The 20,428-nt window shown below is 32.3% G+C and overlaps 2 protein-coding genes across 3 annotated transcripts; one reads left to right on the top strand and one right to left on the bottom strand.

Annotated features, from left to right (window-relative positions):
* Positions 1 to 1,911: 1,911 nt before the first annotated feature.
* Positions 1,912 to 10,507, top strand: LOC123915566 (K(+) efflux antiporter 4-like). 2 transcript variants are annotated; one of them, XM_045966728.1, is made up of 20 exons: positions 1,912 to 2,753; positions 3,175 to 3,221; positions 3,658 to 3,716; positions 3,846 to 3,924; positions 4,096 to 4,157; positions 4,277 to 4,352; positions 4,440 to 4,514; positions 4,726 to 4,797; positions 4,896 to 4,979; positions 5,693 to 5,761; positions 6,154 to 6,231; positions 6,411 to 6,499; positions 7,406 to 7,502; positions 7,578 to 7,631; positions 7,794 to 7,889; positions 8,331 to 8,519; positions 8,615 to 8,692; positions 8,880 to 8,924; positions 9,774 to 9,863; positions 9,964 to 10,507. In XM_045966728.1, the coding sequence occupies exons 1-20, from the start codon at positions 2,510 to 2,512 to the stop codon at positions 10,042 to 10,044; spliced, it is 1,764 nt and encodes a 587-aa protein (XP_045822684.1). In that variant the 5' UTR covers positions 1,912 to 2,509; the 3' UTR covers positions 10,045 to 10,507. The 2 variants fall into 2 exon arrangements, with proteins under 2 accessions (XP_045822684.1, XP_045822683.1); XM_045966727.1 differs by having other exon boundaries at positions 2,060 to 2,753; positions 7,406 to 7,631.
* Positions 10,508 to 14,248: 3,741 nt separating this feature from the next.
* Positions 14,249 to 15,825, bottom strand: LOC123915565 (transcription factor MYBS3-like). The gene is made up of 3 exons (XM_045966725.1): positions 15,244 to 15,825; positions 14,796 to 14,992; positions 14,249 to 14,684 (listed from the first exon to the last, which is right to left on the bottom strand). Exons 1-3 carry the CDS (start codon positions 15,581 to 15,583, stop codon positions 14,376 to 14,378), a joined length of 846 nt encoding a protein of 281 aa, XP_045822681.1. The 5' UTR covers positions 15,584 to 15,825; the 3' UTR covers positions 14,249 to 14,375.
* Between the last annotated feature and the right edge of the window lie 4,603 nt (positions 15,826 to 20,428).

Here is a 20,428-nt window from a genome sequence, read left to right as displayed (position 1 = left end):
TACCTTTGGGTATTACTGGTAGAATTTGTCTAAAATCTCCGCCAAAAACAACAACTTTCCCACCGAAAGGAATGTGTTTATTTTTTTCATCGACAGACTTGAGAATATATTTTAAAGTTCGATCAACAGCTTCGAAACAGTGTTTGTGCATCATTGGTGCTTCATCCCATATAATGAGCTTTGCTTTTTGTATTAATAGCGCCAAAGGGCTTTTAGGAACTATGGCACATGTTGAAAACTCGTCAACATTTAGAGGAATACAAAACCTTGAATGTGTTGTTCTACCGCCAGGTATAAGCAATGCAGCGATCCCACTTGAGGCAACTGTTAAAACTATCTCACCTTTTGAGCGTAATGCGGCTGACATGACCCTCTAGATAAATGTCTTCCATGTACCGCCATAACCATAAAGAAAAAACACACCAGGTTTATTTTCGTTAACTCTTGTCATGATTGTGCCATATACTTTACGTTGCTCTGAAGTCATAGTTAACATCAATCTAACATGTTCCTCAGCTAATGATTGTCTGTTATAATTCAATTCGTCGTGTATTAAACTGTTTTGTATATCATGAACTAATAATGTGTCTGCTCTTGGCATTGGAGGATAATCTTTTAAACTCTTCCCACAACTACGTAACATCATCTCAATATCTGCTAGTGCATATTATATTAATTGATCATCGGTTAATATTAAATCTGCAATGTTAAAATCAAAATAATGAATGTGATTAGTGACATGACTATGGTTGTGTTTGGTTATATTGCAAAAAAAATTGATTTAGAAGAATTGAGTTTGATAATAACTTTCCAAATCACACATGATAATAACTTTCCAAATCTCACATGATAATTATTCTCTAAATTTATGATCCGGTAGAAAAAAATCATTGATCAGGAAAGACATAAAAATATTTCGTGATGAATAATATAGTCAACAATAATTTTGATATGATATACTTTTAAAATTGATGGTGCTTATCAATTATTGCACATAATTTTAATCACAATTGGTATACTTGCCATAGTGGTTGGAAATATTGCTTTGCACTAAAGGGTTGCGGGTTCAAATCCTAATCAAGACAAAATTGTATTATTTTTTAATAAAAATTGCAAGATAAAATGGAGGGAAAACAGGGAAAACAAATTAGGGTTTAGAATTTGCTTGTGTATACAAGCTTATAATATAAAAGATAATGTAGAGTTATTAGTGAAACTCATTTAGAACCTTTTAAGAAGTGTTGAATCAGAGAGATTAAATGTTTATTAAGTACTATTATTAAAAAATTATAAATGAGTGATTAGACTCAGAGAGATTAGACTCATTTATTTATTTATATAATTTTTTTTTCATAAACTAAAAAAATAAGGTATTTTTTTTAATAAGTCAAATAATATATTAATTGAAAACTCAATTAAGTACAAGGTGTACTTAATTAAAAAAAAAATACAAAAGTTCAAAAGAGGGAAAAAGAAGCACCCCCACAAGAAAAAACGTTACACAAAATATCAAATAGTTTTTTTTTTTTTTGGTAGAAAATATCAAATAGTTTTAATCCCTATACAAATTAACTAAAAAAAATAAGTTAATCCACACATGCCATAAATACAAAATAGTTACTCACTCCGTCCTAAAATGAGTGAACCATTTTGACTGTATACACTATTTACATATCTTACTTTGATCCTATTTTTCTACTAATAAATAAAAACAAATATTAGCATATAAGATGTTGTTGGATTCATCTCGATGAATATTTTCGAAATATCATATTTTTATAATTTTTAATATTATACAATTAAAAATATTAATCGTCAAAGCTATGAATTGATATGCGTGACGCAGTTAACTTGCTCACTCATTGTGGGACGGAAGGAGTATATCAATACTTTAGGCCAAAAGTTTCATTTGAATCTCCTATAATCCAAAAATAATTTGGTTTCTCTTTACAACAAAAATATAATTGCGATAGCAAAAGTACTTTTGTGTGAGGTAATGTATACTCTTTTCTTTATTTAGAAAATGTGAGTAATGCATACTCAAAAATTTCTTTTTAGCAGAAGTAATGGATACTCTCATCATCATCATATATTAGTATATTGAAACGGTTGATTATTGTTGGACGTGTATGCATATTAGTGGCAATGGCAACATTTTCAATTGCTGTGACATAAGTTACGATACAAGCAAGGAAGCATATTGATTTTGCAGCGACACGCGCGCTTGGCTTAATGTGCTTTTCCCCCATACCCACTGCCACAGCCAATTCTCGCGTTCAAACCACCTTTTTCAATTTCAATTTTCATTCACCCAACATCAAGGACTATTTCGTACTTTCACATTTCCACTTCATCCTCTCCTCTCTCCGCAATCTCTCTCTTCATCTCTGCGAGTTACAAAGTTCGTGAGAGAGACATTTCGCGCGCCAAACACGACGGTACTATTAACTCTCACGGTGTCGCTGTAACGTTCCTCCATTATTACTCTCTCTCTCTCTAAACCAGGGAGATGAGGTTATTTTCACATGCGATTCTCAAAGTTCTCATTCTATGCGATCTACTTCTCTGTTTTCCCTCATTCTCTTTCTCTCTCCTCGCCGATAACTCCGTCACGGAACCGGAGGTTATTTTACCGGAAACTAACGTAACCGCTTCTGGCAATGCCTCGCTTGCGGGATCCAATGAAGATAGTCTCGCTAATATGATTGATCGAGCCCTTGAAAGGGAGTTTCCCGAGAATGAACAGAATGAAGGTTTGTAGATCTAGTTTTTCTCTCCTTTTCTTTCTAATGCTTATGCATTTTTGAATTTCTCTTGTTTAATTTGATTCCTGAAACTCTCGGATCGTGATTTGAGGCATGCATATAATTATGAGTATTTGAAAATGCCGATTAATTAGAATTTCTTTTTCACTTCTGGTTACCTATGCAATTTCTTGATTTGTTCTGTGAAATTGGCGCGGTTGAAGATAGATTGAGAAAAACGCAACTACTGAATTTTGCTCCGTGTTTATTGGCTTTTATGATGGGAAACAAATAAATGCTATTTAGTTCCAGATGCTTTTATGTGGATATTTTGATATGGCATTGTTGAGTTTTTTGTTACGAACGCTTAGCATTTCGAAAGTTTTATTCAAATGAGTGCACTTGGTGAATTACCCTGATTATTTTGCAGGTGCCGAAGATGCTGGTAGTTTCAACAACAGTGTTGCTGGCCAGCAGGTTTGTAGTCAATTCTTTGTTATGCCAGCATTTAATTTCCTACACGTAATATGAAGCAGTTCTGGGGTGATCGGGTGTACTCCACCGGCCTTATTTTGTAATATAGGCATTTAGTTTAGGCTAGAGTTCCATTTGATAGGAATTTAACTCAGTTGTTGATAATTCATTGGAGGAGCGTTAAGCTAATCTTAGGACCGATGTCATGATTAATGATGCCATATATTCAGATTTCAGTTATGATGCGCCAAAAATGCGTTTTATTTTTTATATGAGATGACGAATTTTATGGTCGGGACATCTAACTTGGTTACTTTTCCCTCCATTTCTCTGTAAATAGTTATGTTATGAAGGTTTTTATGTATGTGACTTATTGACAGCTCTTGCGTAGACAGGCGATCTAATGTCCTTCCTTCTCATGACATGTTTATTGTATCAGGCTGTCTTAGAAACTGTTGCTAGAGTTAAGCCCAAGAAAAATGAGAGCAAAGAGGAAAAGTATGCACCTCTTTCTTGTAGAATAATTGGAATCTTGGTTTTTCTTCAAGAGAGAGTTAGTTTTTTAAATTTAATGCATTGCTAATAACCTTTTTCAGTATTTCTGACATTTGGCAAGTTTTCTATCAGGTCATTTCAGTTCCACGATGTTTTCAATTTGGACAGTGAGAACCGGGTTGAGGATACACCAACTTTAATTGATCGAAAGGTATGTCTCAGTCGAGCTCTTGAAGTTTAGATCTTTCAAACTTACAGAATGCAATAATACTTTTTACTACCATATCATCATGATACACATGAAAAATACACTTGTACATCATGTACTACTCTTCTTAAAAGTACACTTATTTTTTATATTTTGCTCATTTTTAATCTTCAGGACAATGTATTTATCATATCCAATCCCAAGTCAAAGTATCCTGTTCTGCAATTAGACTTGAGGTTTACTCACAATTCCTTCCCTTGTTTCTTTTTCTTTTTCAAGCGGCATTTCGTGTATGAGTGGCTGCAACTACGAACTAGTCAGGCTACTTACCCTTTTTGGTATCCCGTTTTTGCAGATTGATATCAGATCTTGTGGTTGTCATTGTCTCTGCAACCTGTGGTGGCATTGCTTTTGCTTGTGCTGGACAACCGGTTTGATCATAAACTGATTTTTTTGCAGATTTATATTTCTACCATAGACCTATTAAAGTTGTGTCATCCAAACAATCAAATTTGCAGGTTATGACTGGATATCTGTTAGCAGGATCCCTCATTGGACCAGGAGGTTTGAGTTTTGTTAGTGAAATGGTCCAAGTATGTTGCCCTTATAGTTATTTTGTTATGCACATTGTTTCTCTTTCTTTGAGTCGGTAACATTATTTCTGGATATAAAATCACATTGTGCACGGGATGTCATATATGATATCTTTGTATATGACATATTGAAATAGGGGGATAATTAAAGTAAATTAAATTATTTAATTTATCTCCGAGTAACCTCACATTCTGCCTCTGTTCCTTGCAGGTCGAGACAGTTGCTCAATTCGGCGTCATCTTTTTGCTGTTTGCACTGGGCTTAGAGTTTTCCACAACAAAGGTTGCCTTGTATACTTATTTGTTCCTTTTGGCTTAAACTTGTATATTTTCATCTCATCCATAAATATATGGTGTAAATCTGACTTTTCATATTTGCAGCTTCGAGTTGTTCGAGCAGTGGCTATTCTTGGAGGTCTGCTACAAATTCTCTTATTTATGTGCTTGTGTGGAATAATAGCTTCGGTATGTCTGATACTTCTATAAATATTTTGGAAAGATAACTTAAGTCCTGATAAATAATCATTGCCAGTTTGCAACCCATATTGTTTAACATATTTCGTTATGTAATATACTATGAATCCATGGCACCCAATTGGTTAAGATTATTTCCAATTCCGAAGAAATTACCAATTTATGTACGGAGCAGGATCAACTAATATAGTTTTCTCATAATAGGAGACACCCTGAACTTTTAAGTTAAATTGACATAGACTGCGGTAACATTTAGAGAATTGGAGAGAAAAACCTAATTTGTTGAAAGTGTGTTGTTCATCTCACTAATTACACACATATTCATTCATTTCTCTAATAATAAGTCACACTAGCAAAGAGAAAAACCGGTAAAAGTTACCTCTTTTTATTCTGTAGTGTTGTTTTTATACACACCCACACAAGTATTTATACCATTACCACGGTAATTTTGAATCTTTATCGACAGTATTATTGGTGAATGACCCTGTTATTAAACCTAATTCAATACAGGCCTTTAGGATGGAGCTTATACTTTTCTAGTCATGTTAAAACTCTTAAAATAGTTCTGTAGGATCATGTATTAATTTTGAGGCTTTCAGTTGAGTGAAACCATTGATGATGTTTTGTACTATTATTCATTACAAATACTCTCCACTTTAGTGGCATTCAAAATCTAATAAAATGCACCTAAACCCTACCTGCAGTTATGTGGTGGTAAATCATCTGAAGGAATATTTGTTGGTGCATTTCTATCCATGTCTTCAACAGCAGTGGTAATTTCCTGATCATAATTTCTGATATCCCTTTTCTACAATATACATGTGAAGTAGATTAGTACAAATTTGTCCTGTGAAAGACAGAGTTTGATGTTGTTATACTACAAGCTTTATACTATTTCAAGTAACCTATGCCTACTCTTTAATGATTGTAATGTGCTATTACAATCATTGCTTGGTGCACTTGGATTAGATTTGGCGGTGATTGGTGCATTTCAGTTCACGTTTTTATTCTCTGGTTCGGTTTGAAAATGGTGGTTGGGTTCTTCACTTTCTTTGAATGCTCCAAGTTTTCCCCCTTCCTCTCTGTCACACCTAGACAAAGTGTTGTTGTCATTGAATATTTTATTTCCTCATCAAGTATTTGAATATGCTTTTATGGTCTATAGGTCTTGAAATTCTTAATGGAAAGGAACAGCGTCAATGCCCTTCATGGTCAGGTTATAATTGGAACTCTGATTCTGCAGGTATGTACTATTACTTTTATATTTATAGATGCACACGCGGCATGCATGACTAAAATAATGCTGCTACAGTCGTGCAAAAAGAGTCGAGATCATTGCTATCAATGACCCTTCTATCTTTGTTAAGATCTCTCTCAGATATACCTTGAAATTAAATATTCAACGTTGTTGGTTCTTTTCAGGATTGTGCTGTTGGTTTGCTATTTGCACTGCTTCCTGTCTTAGGTGGAACATCAGGTGTTCTTCAGGGAGTAATATCCATGAGTAAATCGTAAGTTAATTATAGGGTCGACTGTCATTTATTTATGCTTTATTTACATCTCAGCATGGTTTATGAAGATCTATAATAAGTTTTATTAAACCCCTAAGGTTCCCCTTTGCTATTTCTTTGTATTTTGATCTTGTCTTTCCAGTATGACTATTGTCCAGTTGACCTTATATTTTCTAGACGCTAAAAAAGCTATTCTGTTCATAGTTTTGATTCTTAGCTTGTGAAGAGATTTTTAAAATAGGTAGATGCAACTAAGTTAAGAAATATTAGTGAGGTCTACAGATAACATTTAGTATGGCTTAAGGTTTTGTTGAGACCTACAGGCTTTCTGACGAAGAAAAAATAAAATTGCCAATGCCTGTATCATTCCCTAGATATTATTTTATGCTTTAGTTTGGTATGGCAGAGTGGCAGAACTAAGTTTCCATAGCCTGGTTGAATTCCATAAAGCAGTATGCTTGATTTGACATGCTGAGGACGGTGAAGGCTAACATGAAAGAGTTGATCAAGTGGTGCACGGTGCACCACTTATCAATAACCCTATAACGAATACGAATTTTACAAAATCCACCATTGGATTGAAAATTTATATCATATAGATCATCCATACAAATTTAGAAAAAAATTTGAAAATCATTTGATCTGTTATTGAGACACCCATCAAGATTAAGGGTTTATGAATCTTTTTTAAAAATTTGTATGGATGATCTATATGATATAAACTTTAAATCCAACGGTGGATTTTGTAAAATTTATATTCATTATAGAGTTATTGACAAGTGGTGCACCATGCACCACTTGATCAACTCTTTCATGTTAGAAAAAGCCGCCGATGACATCAACTTCATTCCTGCTTTATTTTTCAGTAATTTATTCTTTCTGATATACTTAATTTCATTGTTTCAGGTTGTTGACCTTAATTACATTTTTGGTCGTTTTGTCAATATTATCTCGTACTTGTGTACCATGGTTCCTTAAGCTTATGATAAGCTTGTCATCTCAGGTGACCATAAACCTTTGCTCTGTTGTCGGATGCTTCGTTTCCGTGTTACTTTTTAACTGTCTTTTTCTTGTGCAGACCAATGAACTTTATCAATTGGCATCAGTGGCATTCTGCCTAATAGTTGCTTGGGTCTGTTTTCTGTCCATTCTATATTTTCATTTTTTTTTACGTGGCAAGAGTGCTATCTTCTTATTATATTGTAGTCTTGACACATTAAACTTACATTTATGAAATCCAAATAACTTGTGTGCCTTTGACAAATTGTTTTGATATTTTGTTATTTCATTTCAGTGTAGTGATAAGCTTGGTTTAAGCCTTGAACTTGGTTCATTTGCTGCGGGAGTGATGATATCAACAACAGATCTTGGTCAACATACGCTTGAACAAGTAACACATTTTCCTTAGAATATTTATTATTTGTAGCTGCTAATTTTACTTTGTACTTCATGTTTTCAGGATTTTGAAGTTTTTTTAATAGTATAGTTGCATCAACTCTCCAACCCAAAATCAATTATTTTTTCTCTTTTTTGTTCTAAGTAAAAACTTGTGGTTTGTGGAGCATCATCCTGTCCAACATTTATCATTTTATTTATCTTCCTATTCAGTATTCAATTATTTTCTTCTGTCACGTCAAGAATGTTTTAAGAGGAGGGGAATGTTTGAATATTGTTTTTGGTACTGTTTTGTATTTTCATCATGGATGCCTGTAAAGTGAGGTGGCCAACCGAAATGAATTTCAGCAAGCCTTCTTGAAGGACATACATTTTGATGTGAATCCATGTTTTGTCATATACTTATTTGAGCTTTACTCAAATTTTATGATTCTAGGTTGAGCCAATTCGCAACTTTTTTGCCGCTCTGTTCTTGGCCAGTATTGGGATGCTTATACATGTCCATTTCCTTTGGAATCATGTTGACATTTTACTGGCAGCTGTTATATTGGTGATCATTGTAAAAACAATTGTAGCTGCAGCTGTTGTCAAGGGCTTTGGATACAACAACAAGACTTCCATTCTTGTAAGATTTGACAACAGTCGATACTAATACGTCTACGTTTTGATTAATCATACATTTCATTGACAGAGGAGCCTTAGGTTATTCCACATGTGTAGGTTGGGATGTCCTTGGCACAAATTGGGGAATTTGCCTTTGTTCTTCTCAGTCGTGCTTCGAATGTTCATTTAGTTGAGGTACACATTTCATTTTTAGACACTGCTTTGAGCTAATTCCTGCTTATGCTTAGGAAGACAGTGAAGTTTATCCTCCTATAATTCTGGAAATACTTTCAACTGAAGAAAATTGAAAATAGTTTTACATTGTTTTTGCGGTTACCTTTAAATAAATACAGTTAAACTGAACGTCTAATCCTTACTGCAGGGAAAGTTGTATTTGTTGCTCCTTGGAACAACAGCTCTCAGTCTGGTATGCAGAAAATGCTTTACTGAATTTTAGTTTACATAGTAATCATAAACAGTGTGTTGCCCTTTTAAGTACTCCTTTGTGCAGTTCATTTGTCTTGAATTCAAATTAGGAATCACTTATTACTTCGTTGGTGTTGTGTGATTTTTATCACTTGAGCCATTTTATCCCCTATAATATTAAACATTATCAATTTGTCTGTCTGTCAAGTAAGAGCCTCCGTAAGGTCATTGGATTTGTTATTTGCATACACTATCATGCTCTTTGACTCTTTGTACACGGGTTAGAGTTGTAGGGTGGTTATCTATATTCATTTTGGATTGTTTGCAAGCTACTCCTACTCAAGTGTAAACTATTGCTTCAAGCCTTGCAGATCATGGTCGTTTTACTCCCATATATTTCACCTTTTGTTTTGAGAGGCTTTTATAGTGTGAAACAATCTTTGTGGAAAAAATGGGATAAATAAAAGGAAAAACATGATAAAACTGCAAAGCGTGTTGAATGGGGAAATACCAGTGGCATGCTTGCAGTTGCGGGGTATTCAGCCTGCAAGCATAAGTGAACAGTTTTTTTTTTTGCTATACAGTATATTTATTGTTTGTTGGCTGTCTTTATCTTTCTCACACAAGTGTACAAGCAGGTTATCTATCGATAGTAAATTTGAGTGAAGTTTTAGCTGGGTATGACTAGTAAACATTGGGTCTTGCTGTTGTGAAATTCTTGTGCACATATTTGAATGTTATAGCCTGTTTCATGGTTAATCTTGATGTTTTTGAATATTACATTCTGAAATGTATTTAACAAGTTGATTTGTAGTGACTTTGAAACTTAACCTGACAAAATTTTGTGCAGGTGACTACACCCTTGCTTTTCAAACTGATTCCTGCTGTTCTACATCTTGGTTCATTGCTCCGGTGGTTCCCTCCTGATAGTCCTGCTGAGGTAACTTACAGTTTATTAAATGACAAGGTATTTAAAAGATCATTATAGTTTTTTGTCGTTTCAATTGCCCTAAGGATATTGAATATGGTTGTACTTTCAGATTGTCTTTAAAGGGGAAAACTTTCGTTCAGACAGTAATAAGCGTATAACTTTGATGGTTCAAGGCTCCCATGATTCATGATATCCAAATATATTATGACACAGAAAATGAATTTGTGGGATTTACCTGATGGCTTCTGTTATTCTGGTGGACGTGTGCCAACTAGTGCAAATGTTGACTAACTGAATACATTTTCTATTGCAAAGAACTGTATATGCCGCCTCCTTTCAAAGCGCACACTGGAAACAGTGAATGCAATGGCAAACGCAGAACACCAGAGGCAGGATTTCATACCAGATCCATCAACTAACCTTGTAACTTGGGCCACATTGTTATCCACTTGAGTGGCCTATTTTGTGTATAAAGTAATGTCTAGTTGCTGTTAGTAGTGTAATTCATTTTAGATATTTTATCCAATTTTTTGTGTTGATTGGTTTTTTGAATGTGTAAGTTGTCTCCGTAGGCAGTCATCAATGTCAAATGTATCATGCTCATAAACTATTGAAATTATTAATGATAGCAGAAGGAAAATTGATATGCTGTTCATTACATCTCTAATTGATTACCAAAGATGTGGTATTATGTCTTGTAAGTTTCTACCAAATCTTCATCAGCCACTGAGCAACAATCCCTTTTTTCATCTCTAATTGTAACATTGTTTCTGAATTTTGTAAAACAAAATAAATTGACAGTATTACGTAATTCTCAATGCTGTGTACTGTATTTAGGATTAGATATTTTTGTTGTCTCTGCTATGAATCTCCCTTGCTTTTCTTTTCTGTCCTTTTAATTTTAGCCTGCTACAGTTGTGCATCTATTATCCATACACGTGCAGATGAACACAAGAGTCACAGGAGAGGAGAGCATGGTGATCAGATATTATTTGTGACAGATACAAATTTATGGATACGACAAAAATAGCTGGAAGAGGTTTGGTTTAATGTTCTTATGGCATCTGTTCAGTTGCATTCAGATCATAGCAAAAACGTGCTGTCACCATATTCAATTATTGTGGTGAGTCTGGTCTGGTGATGTTGGTCTTTGCCAAATTCAATTATTGTTGTTCATCAGGTTACTTGTGGTGTATTTTTGTTGATTCAGAAATCAACATCAGACAAAAGAGGAATCGTGAATATCCCCACTTTGAATGGTCTCCATTTATATGAAGTAGTAGTAGTCAAGAGGATAATCAATAATGTACTATGTACATGCTAAAAATACTTGCATTGTCACAATGATTTCATCAAAATACATATAGAAATGTATACTATTTAGTTATTTTAAAATACACATTTAATTCTTTGCATTTTTTAACTTTATTCAAAGATGTGAGTTATCACCGATCGTTAGTTGATTCAGTGGTGATTGACGCTGAACTTGATAAGGATAATCACGGTTCGGTTCCCCCGCAACTACGATCGGGAGGGGCTGGAATCACTTGATGCTAGAATTGACCTTCGAACCAGATTAAACTGTTGATGAAATTTTTTTAAAAAAAGTGGGTTATCCAAATATGATGCCTAAATAGTTGCGACCATTCAGGACTCCTATCTATGTATTGCCTTCTCTTCTGAATTTTACTTATATTACTAATGTAATGCCAACATCTATCAAATCATCCTTGAATGTGCATGATCCTAAAAAATTGACATATGAACTACTTTAATATTTTATCTCAAAAATATACATCAGGAGTATTTCATAAAAAAAAGAAAGTATTTTCTTTCAATCTTTTTGCTCACAATTCTGTATACAATATTTTTTTTTTAAAAATAATACTATATGCAGATAAGATTATTTTTTTCAGAGTCAAAATTAAGACCGGAACCGTCACATGGGTACTCTTAAAATGGTGAAGTACCCGTACCGGGTACGTATTAGTACCGGATACTCCATGGTACTCGTATGGTACGCACCGATTTCGTACCCATTTTTATTTGGTTGATTTATGATGATGAATACGGAAAAAACATATTGGCTGTTGAAAAATCTCTTAAAATATTATAATTTTTTATTATATTTCAATTATGTCTAATTTTTTATGAAAATAGTTGAGACGGTAGACAAAAAAAATTCAATCTTCAAAGCATGATGATAATAATTCACTTAAAAATAATTTTTCTAATATTTTATACTAACGTACCCGTACCTTAAATTTTCTAAAAATGTCGTACCACGTACCAGTACCGGTACCGGATACCGGTACCGTACCCGTACCTAGGCAACCTGGCGAAGAATATCTGCAAAATTTATCAAGCTAATATTCAACGAAAAATACACATCGATAAACGAATTAAACAAACATAGCCTACCATTCTCTCATTTTTAGCAAAAAAATACAAAACAAGTGACAGGAACTTATTGACAAAAAGTTACAGCCAGGCTTGATTAGCATATTATCTACAGAATCTTGTGGATGCTGCTTCATTTTCGTCCTATCTCTTTATCTTCATATTTTCTAGTAACAATGGGAAGATATTGTTCATTTTCTAGTCACACAAATATATCTTAGATCATGATTCATGAAGAATAAGTAGTGCAGTACATTTATTTTCAGTTTAAGGTTTTAGATTACTTTTTTTTTGACAAATGGTTTTAGATAAGTTACTAAATGTTCACCAAAAGAAAATAACATTAGCTACTAAATAAAATTGATTAGTCTACAAGTTCTTAGGTTGAACACTTTTAAGTTTTAACATCTAACAAGTTAACTGCCGATTAACCAAGTCCAACCAACTGTTTATACTTTATAGTATGTAGCGAAAAATCCGAAACGCCGCTGTATGTGTGAGTCTCAGTGGTATTTGTCACTTTATTTTTAGAAGAAGAAAAAAAAGTTGACCCAGTTGTTTAGTTTTTATTATTATTTTAAGGTTAAGTAATTAACATATAACAAGTTAACTACCAATTAATGAAGTCCAACCAACTGTTTATAGTATGTAGCAACACTTGGTATACTTTCTGAATGTCAATGTTCTTTTACTAATTAACTAGTGAAGAAAGCAAGAGATGATAATTAGTCAAACTTGAAAGGATTGGAGAAGTCAAGAAAATAATATCTTCCAAAATAAGCAGAATAAACAATTAGGATTTCTTTCCATGTTTTTGTTTTTTCTTTTGTTTTTGGCCAGCAGGATTGGTACTATTCAAAAGGTCACGACAAAAATGTCTATGTTCACAATATGAGGGGCATATTTTCAGAATGCTTCAGTCTCTTTAGGCACATTTTCACTATCTTATTGAATAATGGACCCAATGTTATAAATAGTCATATACTCATGTAGATTAATCAAACATGCATGATGCATGATGCATGAGGAATTGTTATTGACAAAATTATTACTTGTTAATTAGTTTATTCTCTGGATGACTATTGATATTGAAGGAGAAAACATTAGCCAAAATTGCTTTGTTAAATGGTAGTGCCGAAGCCTAAGAAACTAAAGCAAGTAATAAGAAAAACAATTTAAGCTAAGACAAGTAATTCATTCCACCATTATTATTATTATTATTATTATTATTATTATTATTATTATTATTATTATTATTATTATTATTATTATTATTATTGTATTTATCATATTTTTCTATAAATTATTATATATGGGCTAAATAAGCTTTTAGATAACAAGTTTTCATTTATTTTAGTCCCTACAAAAATTTAGTTCAACTTTGGTCTCTATTTTAATTAAATTTTATAAAAAAAAAAGCACTTTTAATCCTTGTATTCACTCTCTATAAAAGCAAAATAAGGAGTAAAATTCAACAAAATTTTTGTAAGGATGAAACTTGAAAGATTGCAAATTTTATAGAGGTTAGCTAAAATTATATTTGAAGCAAAAAAAAAAAACTATAAAAGTATCTTCAATTTGTCTCTTGTATTAATTGTGTTTTCTTTCATCAAAACATGCTTAATTACTTCATCATTTCATTGTGCTCTTTGAGTTGGGATCCTCTCCATTTCATATTCTTTCCATTTTCTCCAATATTATATAGTTTTGGAAATATAAATGCAAAAATGTAAGAATTTAAAAAAAGACGACTTGATAATGATTCACGATAAATTAGGTTAAATTACATTTTCGTTAATTTTAGGTTTCACAATTTGGTCTTTAAATTATTTTATTTTAGAAAAATATTAACATGTATTCTAAAGTAAATGTTAAGATTAAAATGTTTAACGTTTATAATTTAAGAGACTAAAATGTCTAATATAAAAAATTTAAAGGCTAAAATGAAACACATCTTTTTTAGGAGATTAAAGTATCTAACATTTATAACAAAATAAAACAAACAAAGAAAATTGTGCTCTTTTGACCATATCTTCTTGTACATGAGGATAAATTACCGTTTGATAACAGATATAATCTAAATGACAGAATGTGAAAAATTTCAGAGTACTTAATAATTAATTAAGTGACACTAATTGGGCCAAAAAGCAATGGGCCAGCTTGGGTGGTCTTATTAGTCTTCTTAGGGGGTGCAACTGCAAGTGTGAGGTCCAAATAAGGCACTGTTGCATACTTTGAAGAGTGATTATGTAGCCAATTAACTTGAGAGTAATTAGTTTCTTGCTTATCTGATTTGACTACTTCTTGTTTAAAGAAAGTTGTGCCATCATTAATCTCAACTTCACATTTACACTTATTCTCTGATTTATGACTCAAAACTATTGAATTAGCGTTGCCTTGGACTTTTGTGTTAGTGTTCTTGCTCCCAACCTGCAGCCATATCATATTCAATTAATTATTGATAACAAGAAACAAGAAAAATATTAAGTATAGTTAAAGAAATAACATCATAGGAGTATTGAGCAGATGATTAATGAATACCAAGTCAAAGAGACTTGAACGTCGCTTCTTGTTATTGATAGTTGACAATCGGAGAAAGTATTTTTGAGCATGACTCGCGACTTGTGTTGGGGTTCTTGTGGGAACGAAGTTTTTAGAGATACCTCTCCAATCTCCTTTTCCCATTTTCTCTAGTCCAACCATAAACATTCTATGCTCATCTTCTGTCCATGAAACTCCTGATGAATCAGTGTACACGTTAGATGATTATGAGATCACAAGTATATATATATGTATTCAATATTTTGAGTACGTATATATTTATTATATAAAGGAGATACAAAATTTCAATTTTAATTTAGAACTAAAAAAATTGCATTTGAACAAATGATATTTGACTATTTATCAATATTATGAAATAAATACGATAAAAATGTACACATTAATCACAATAGAAAAAACGGACAGACGTTTCTCAGAATATTCTAACCTTTTTTCCTCTCTTGGGGTGGACCTATAAAACAATCTGATAGATAGGCAATATTAGTAGAGGTAGATTTGTGATGATGATGATGATGATGATGATGATTATCATCAATATTGGTTAATGATGTTGATGAAGAGAATGAAGAAGATGGAGAGGATGGTGATGGAAAGGTATCCATGCTAAAGCTTTTCTTGATGATGGTAGAATTATTATGATTAGATGAATTAGAGGAGGATAGTTGGACACCAAAGAGACGAAGTCCTCCAACTCCAAGGGTGAAGGATGTGCATGTCCTACAATTATGTCCTATCTTACCACAATGTGAACACTTTCTTCTCCCCATATTCTAATAAACAAATTAAACCGTGTATGTATCTTATATATCTTAGGAGAATAAGAATGAGAAAGAAAGACAAAGGGAGAGCAGAAAAAACGATTTAGTTTGGTGCTATTTATGATATGATGATGAGGGAGTAAGATGTGGGGTTAATTAATTAATGGAAAGGAAAATATGCTCACACACCCATCATATTTATATTTAATTGGACGGACATGCTTTTTTTATTCTTGATATTTTTGTTAAAAATAATAATCATAGAGACACTGATTCCTTATCTTATATGGATCTGCCTGCAAATTACACATATGATATATTGGTATCTATCAATTACGAACTCCGACATGAATATTAGATAGAATAGGAATATGAATACGTTAACACTGCTAATATAAAAAATATAGGACATCAACACCGTTTCATATTTATAAAAGATATAAATTAAAAATCAAAATATATACATGTATATTTAAGTTAAACAAGTTATTATTTTATTATAAATATATACATGTCTAAGTATTTGTGCTTCATAAACGTGTATATTTCAAATTTTGAAAAAGAGACAACTTGCATTTCAATCAAAATGAGATCCAAATAATAGTATAACTTAGTGATGTAAATAATCAATCTGAAAGGAGGAAAAAAATCAAACTAATTACTTAGCTGTGACCACTCTTAACAATCTAATATAATCCAAAATTTAATCCATAAATAGGATGGAGCAGGGTAAGAACAAGAAACTAAATACAAACCATTACTCTTTCTTTTTCTATATAGATGTGCAAATGAATCATACATCTCAACTATATTGATATATTTTGGCGGTTATTTATCATTTACACGAACACGACTCTATAAATATTGTTAAAATAAAAAGAAAGATACAAAAACACTTTGAGGACTAGACTAAAATCCAAGCCAAAATAATTAAAGAAACTCAGAATCAAATATGCCACATTAAAACCTTACACGAAAAACCAAAAGAGATAAAAGCTGGCAAGAAAAAAGTAAATGAATACAAGCAATTAACAACAAAAACAACAAGGTAAATAAACCTTGTAAAAAATCTGACAAAGATTAACAAAAATAGATCATGGTAATAAACGGTTTAAAGAATCTAAAATACACAACGGAGCGAAATCTATTAAATCAACTCATTTTGTTGAAGACCAAAGGGGTGTTTGTTTCGGAGATTAAAAACTTATTCCTGGGAACCTAAGATGAAAATAAAAAGTACCCATGTTTGTTTTAAGGAAATAAATATTTATTCCTTGAAAATTATTATTACCGGTAACATTTTATTCCTATGTTTCCAGGAACTTAATTCCCCCCTTATTAGCTTGGGAATCTTTCATTCCCATCAGTTTTATTTGTAACTGCACGTCCTTCCACTACTCATGCACGTTTTATCTCATATAGCTTTTACTTAGAAAAAAAAATATTAATTATTTATTAAATTAAAAATGAAATGTTCCTGGGAATTTAAAATACTATCCAAACACATTTTTTTATTAATTCCTGGAATAAAATTCTTGCCATCATATTCCAAGGAAAAGGGAAGAGATTTAGAATCCATGAAACAAACACCCCCAATAGAAACAATTTTATCTATACACCGGTTGTCTAAAAGTATGAAAATGTAAAACAATATGTTTTTCATTAACTTTATACAATTAAGTCATTTATTTATGTTGGTATTTTAAATGTGAGTTGAGTCTCACTAATTTTATAAGTGAGGTGTCCAACTCACTTGTGTAAAAGACCCAATGTGATGATCCCCGAACCCCCTCATGACCTAACAGTGGTATCAAAATCGATGGTTGAGCCGGCTCCTTATTAAAGGCCGATGTGATGATCTTCGTACCCCTCATATCCAACAATTCCTTAGGTGCCAAGGTACACTCACTAGTGCAAAAAACACTTATTAAATCGGTTCTGGAAGGCTTTTTAAATCGGTTCCGGGACCGATTTAAATTCCGTCGATTTAGTAAAAGTTATAGTAACTAGTTGTGATGTGCAAATTGAAGTGAAATACAAAACCACTGCATATGCACCATGCAAATGACTTTTGAAATGAATATACTACTCTATTGCCATTATTAGAGTCTGAGATTCAATAAAGAAGGAATGATGAGGATATTCTTATTCAATAATGCAATATTATAGTAGTTAAGTTACATATTTGCATTGCATATCAACATAAATTTTTGATAATTATCTCATCCACCTAATCCTAGTCCTAGTCATTATCCTACTTACATAGACAGTGAATTTAAATATTATATAGTTAGGCCAACTTGTCAAAAATTTCAGTCCATATCACAAAATCCATTAATTAAGTAATTAGTATCATTTGAAAGGAAGGCAAGTTGAGGATGTTTAGTCTTTCAGTTCCTGTAACAGAGGATGATCATACACTAATTCCTTTGTCATCTAATTGAGACTCACTTGGCATTATCACATAAAGAATCTTCTTAATCAAGTATATATTTTGGTAATTTTTGAAAAATAAAATTCAAGTATTTTAAACAAATTAATATAACTTGTTGAGTCTATTTTAAAAATTGAAGCCTTGTTAATTTAGTGACTAATCAACTAAGGATATTATTTTATAAAGATGTCATCTAAGAAAATGCCAACAGGCAGATTCAAATATGGAGCAATTTAATAATTAAGTTGTGGCTTGATAAAAATAAAAATAATAATAATAATAATAAAATTGTGTTATTTAAACATCAAAATATAATTATTCCACATATTTATCTCTATCTCATTTCTTATGTTTTACTTTTTACAGCTTTCATTGACAAAATTATCTATGATCGAAAGTTATTTGTGAATTTCATTCAAAATTTGAACAACACTAATATATGGCCATGAGCGCACCACTAGAATGAGTTGCATTTAGACAAAGCAACAAAATTCGTACTCATAGATACTCATTCAAGCATTTCAATTTTGACGGAGAAAATTTGAATTGAATAGGCTCATGAAAGACTTATATCAAAGTTATATATTTACCTCTCTTATATTATATATATAAACTTCTTAATTTGGATACATCCACTCCTCCACATCATATCAAATTGGGCTATGTACAGGCGGATGCTAGCGTGAGTTAGTATAGCATGTCTCCCACCAATGAGTCATGTGTTACGTGGATCGGATTGAAAGTGTACGTGATATTATGGTGTACTGTCAGTATTATATTATTTTCTATTTTTGAAAAAAAGTTCCCGATTTTTTCGAAAAAAAGTTTTCGATCTTTTTTGTGGAAAAAATTTTCGATTTTTTTTTCGGAAAAAAGTTTCCGATTTTCGGGAGAAAATTTTCGATTTTAGATAAAAACAATTTCGGAGGTTTTGTCTGAACAAAAAAGATTCCGTTCTTTTTTCGGGAAAAAAGTTCCGATATTTTATTCGGAAAAAAGTTTCGGATATTTTCCGGAAAAAAGTTTCCGATATTTTTCTGGAAAATTTCTAATATTTTATTCGAAAAAAAAGTTTTAAATATTTTCTGTTTTTTCACTCTTTTTTGTATCAGCAATACTTTTTCAGATGAACATTTCGAAACTATTTTCCCCAAAAAATCGGAAACTTTTTTCCGGAAAAAATCGGAACTTTTTCCAGAAAAAATCGAAATCTTTTTTTCGGAAAAATCCGAAACTTTTTTCCCGAAAAAATAACGGAAACTTTTTTTCCAGAAAAACTCCGGAATTGTTTTTATCTGAAATCAAAACTTTTCCCCTAAAAAATCGGGAACTTTTTTCGGGAAAAAAATTGATAATTTTTTCCCGAAAAAATATCAAAAACTTTTTTTTCAAAAAAAAAAAAATTTAATACTGACAGTACATCATAATATCATGTACACATTCAATCCAGACCACATAACACATGACTCATCGGTGAGAGACCTATCATGGTCTACCACCCTAGAATCCGCCTATGTACATTTGGTAATAAGTCACTATATTAATATTAAGTCACATCAAACACCGATAATTAGTCTTTGGGTAATCACACTAATCTTAACATAAATAGGATAGGATGTGCAAAAGTAGGGATGGCAGAAAAACCCAAACCCGTGAGACCCACCCGAACCCAAACCCAAGTCAATGGGCGAAACCCGAATTGACTGGGTTTGGGTTTGGGTGACACCCGAAAATATGGGTGTGGGTTTGGTATCACTCAAACCCACACCCGAAACCCATACACCCACCCGAAACATGTTAAAATTACCTAAATACCCCCACATATATATATAAGTGTAAAAGTAAAATTAGGTTTTTCACAAACCACAAACCAAAATTGTGTTTGAATTTTGCTTGAAAGTTGGAAGAACTTAATTTTGGTTTAGTTGTAATTTAATTTCTTGAAAGACTATTTTGTAATTTTAAATTCCCTTGTAATTTTAAACCTATGTTTTTGCTAAGTGATTGACAATATGTTTAAATTCCATTGTTTTTGCTTAAATTTACCTTGTTTTGCTTAAATTTGCAAAGTAGTACAAAATGTGTTGTGGGTTTGGGTTTGGGTGTAAAAAACCCGAACCCAATGGGTGTGGGCGTGGGTGTGGTTTTGCCACCCGAACAGATTTGGGTTTGGGTTTGGGTTTGGGTGTTGATTTCGGGTGTGGGTTTGGTATCACTCAAACCCGCACCCGTGGGCGCCCATTGCCATCCCTATGCAAAAGGTAATCAAATGTCGAGGTAAGTTGGTTCACAGGTCATAATCAATCAAAGATATAAAAAATTTGGACAATAAAAAAAAAAGAAAAATGCTAACTGCCACTTTTATTCTGAGTATTTTTTTCACCACCTATAACTATTGAATCGTCTAATTTAGTTCGAAG

This window comes from Trifolium pratense, linkage group LG3, assembly GCF_020283565.1.
Source record: "Trifolium pratense cultivar HEN17-A07 linkage group LG3, ARS_RC_1.1, whole genome shotgun sequence".
Taxonomy (NCBI): domain Eukaryota; kingdom Viridiplantae; phylum Streptophyta; class Magnoliopsida; order Fabales; family Fabaceae; genus Trifolium; species Trifolium pratense.
The sequence above is the reverse complement of the archived record's forward strand: the minus strand, read 5'-3'. Positions and strand labels throughout refer to the sequence as shown.

Bases quoted from the DNA above. Each gene is read 5' to 3' on its own strand.
- LOC123915565 (XM_045966725.1), bottom strand. From the start codon at position 15,583: ATGGGGAGAAGAAAGTGTTCACATTGTGGTAAGATAGGACATAATTGT. The intron at 14,993-15,243 runs GTTAGAATATTC...CTGATTCATCAG, and splicing joins ACCCCAAGAGAGGAAAAAAG to GAGTTTCATGGACAGAAGAT. The intron at 14,685-14,795 runs GTATTCATTAAT...ATATGGCTGCAG, and splicing joins GTTCAAGTCTCTTTGACTTG to GTTGGGAGCAAGAACACTAA.
- LOC123915566 (XM_045966727.1), top strand. From the start codon at position 2,510: ATGAGGTTATTTTCACATGCGATTCTCAAAGTTCTCATTCTATGCGAT. The intron at 2,754-3,174 runs GTTTGTAGATCT...ATTATTTTGCAG, and splicing joins CGAGAATGAACAGAATGAAG to GTGCCGAAGATGCTGGTAGT. The intron at 7,890-8,330 runs GTAACACATTTT...TTATGATTCTAG, and splicing joins GTCAACATACGCTTGAACAA to GTTGAGCCAATTCGCAACTT.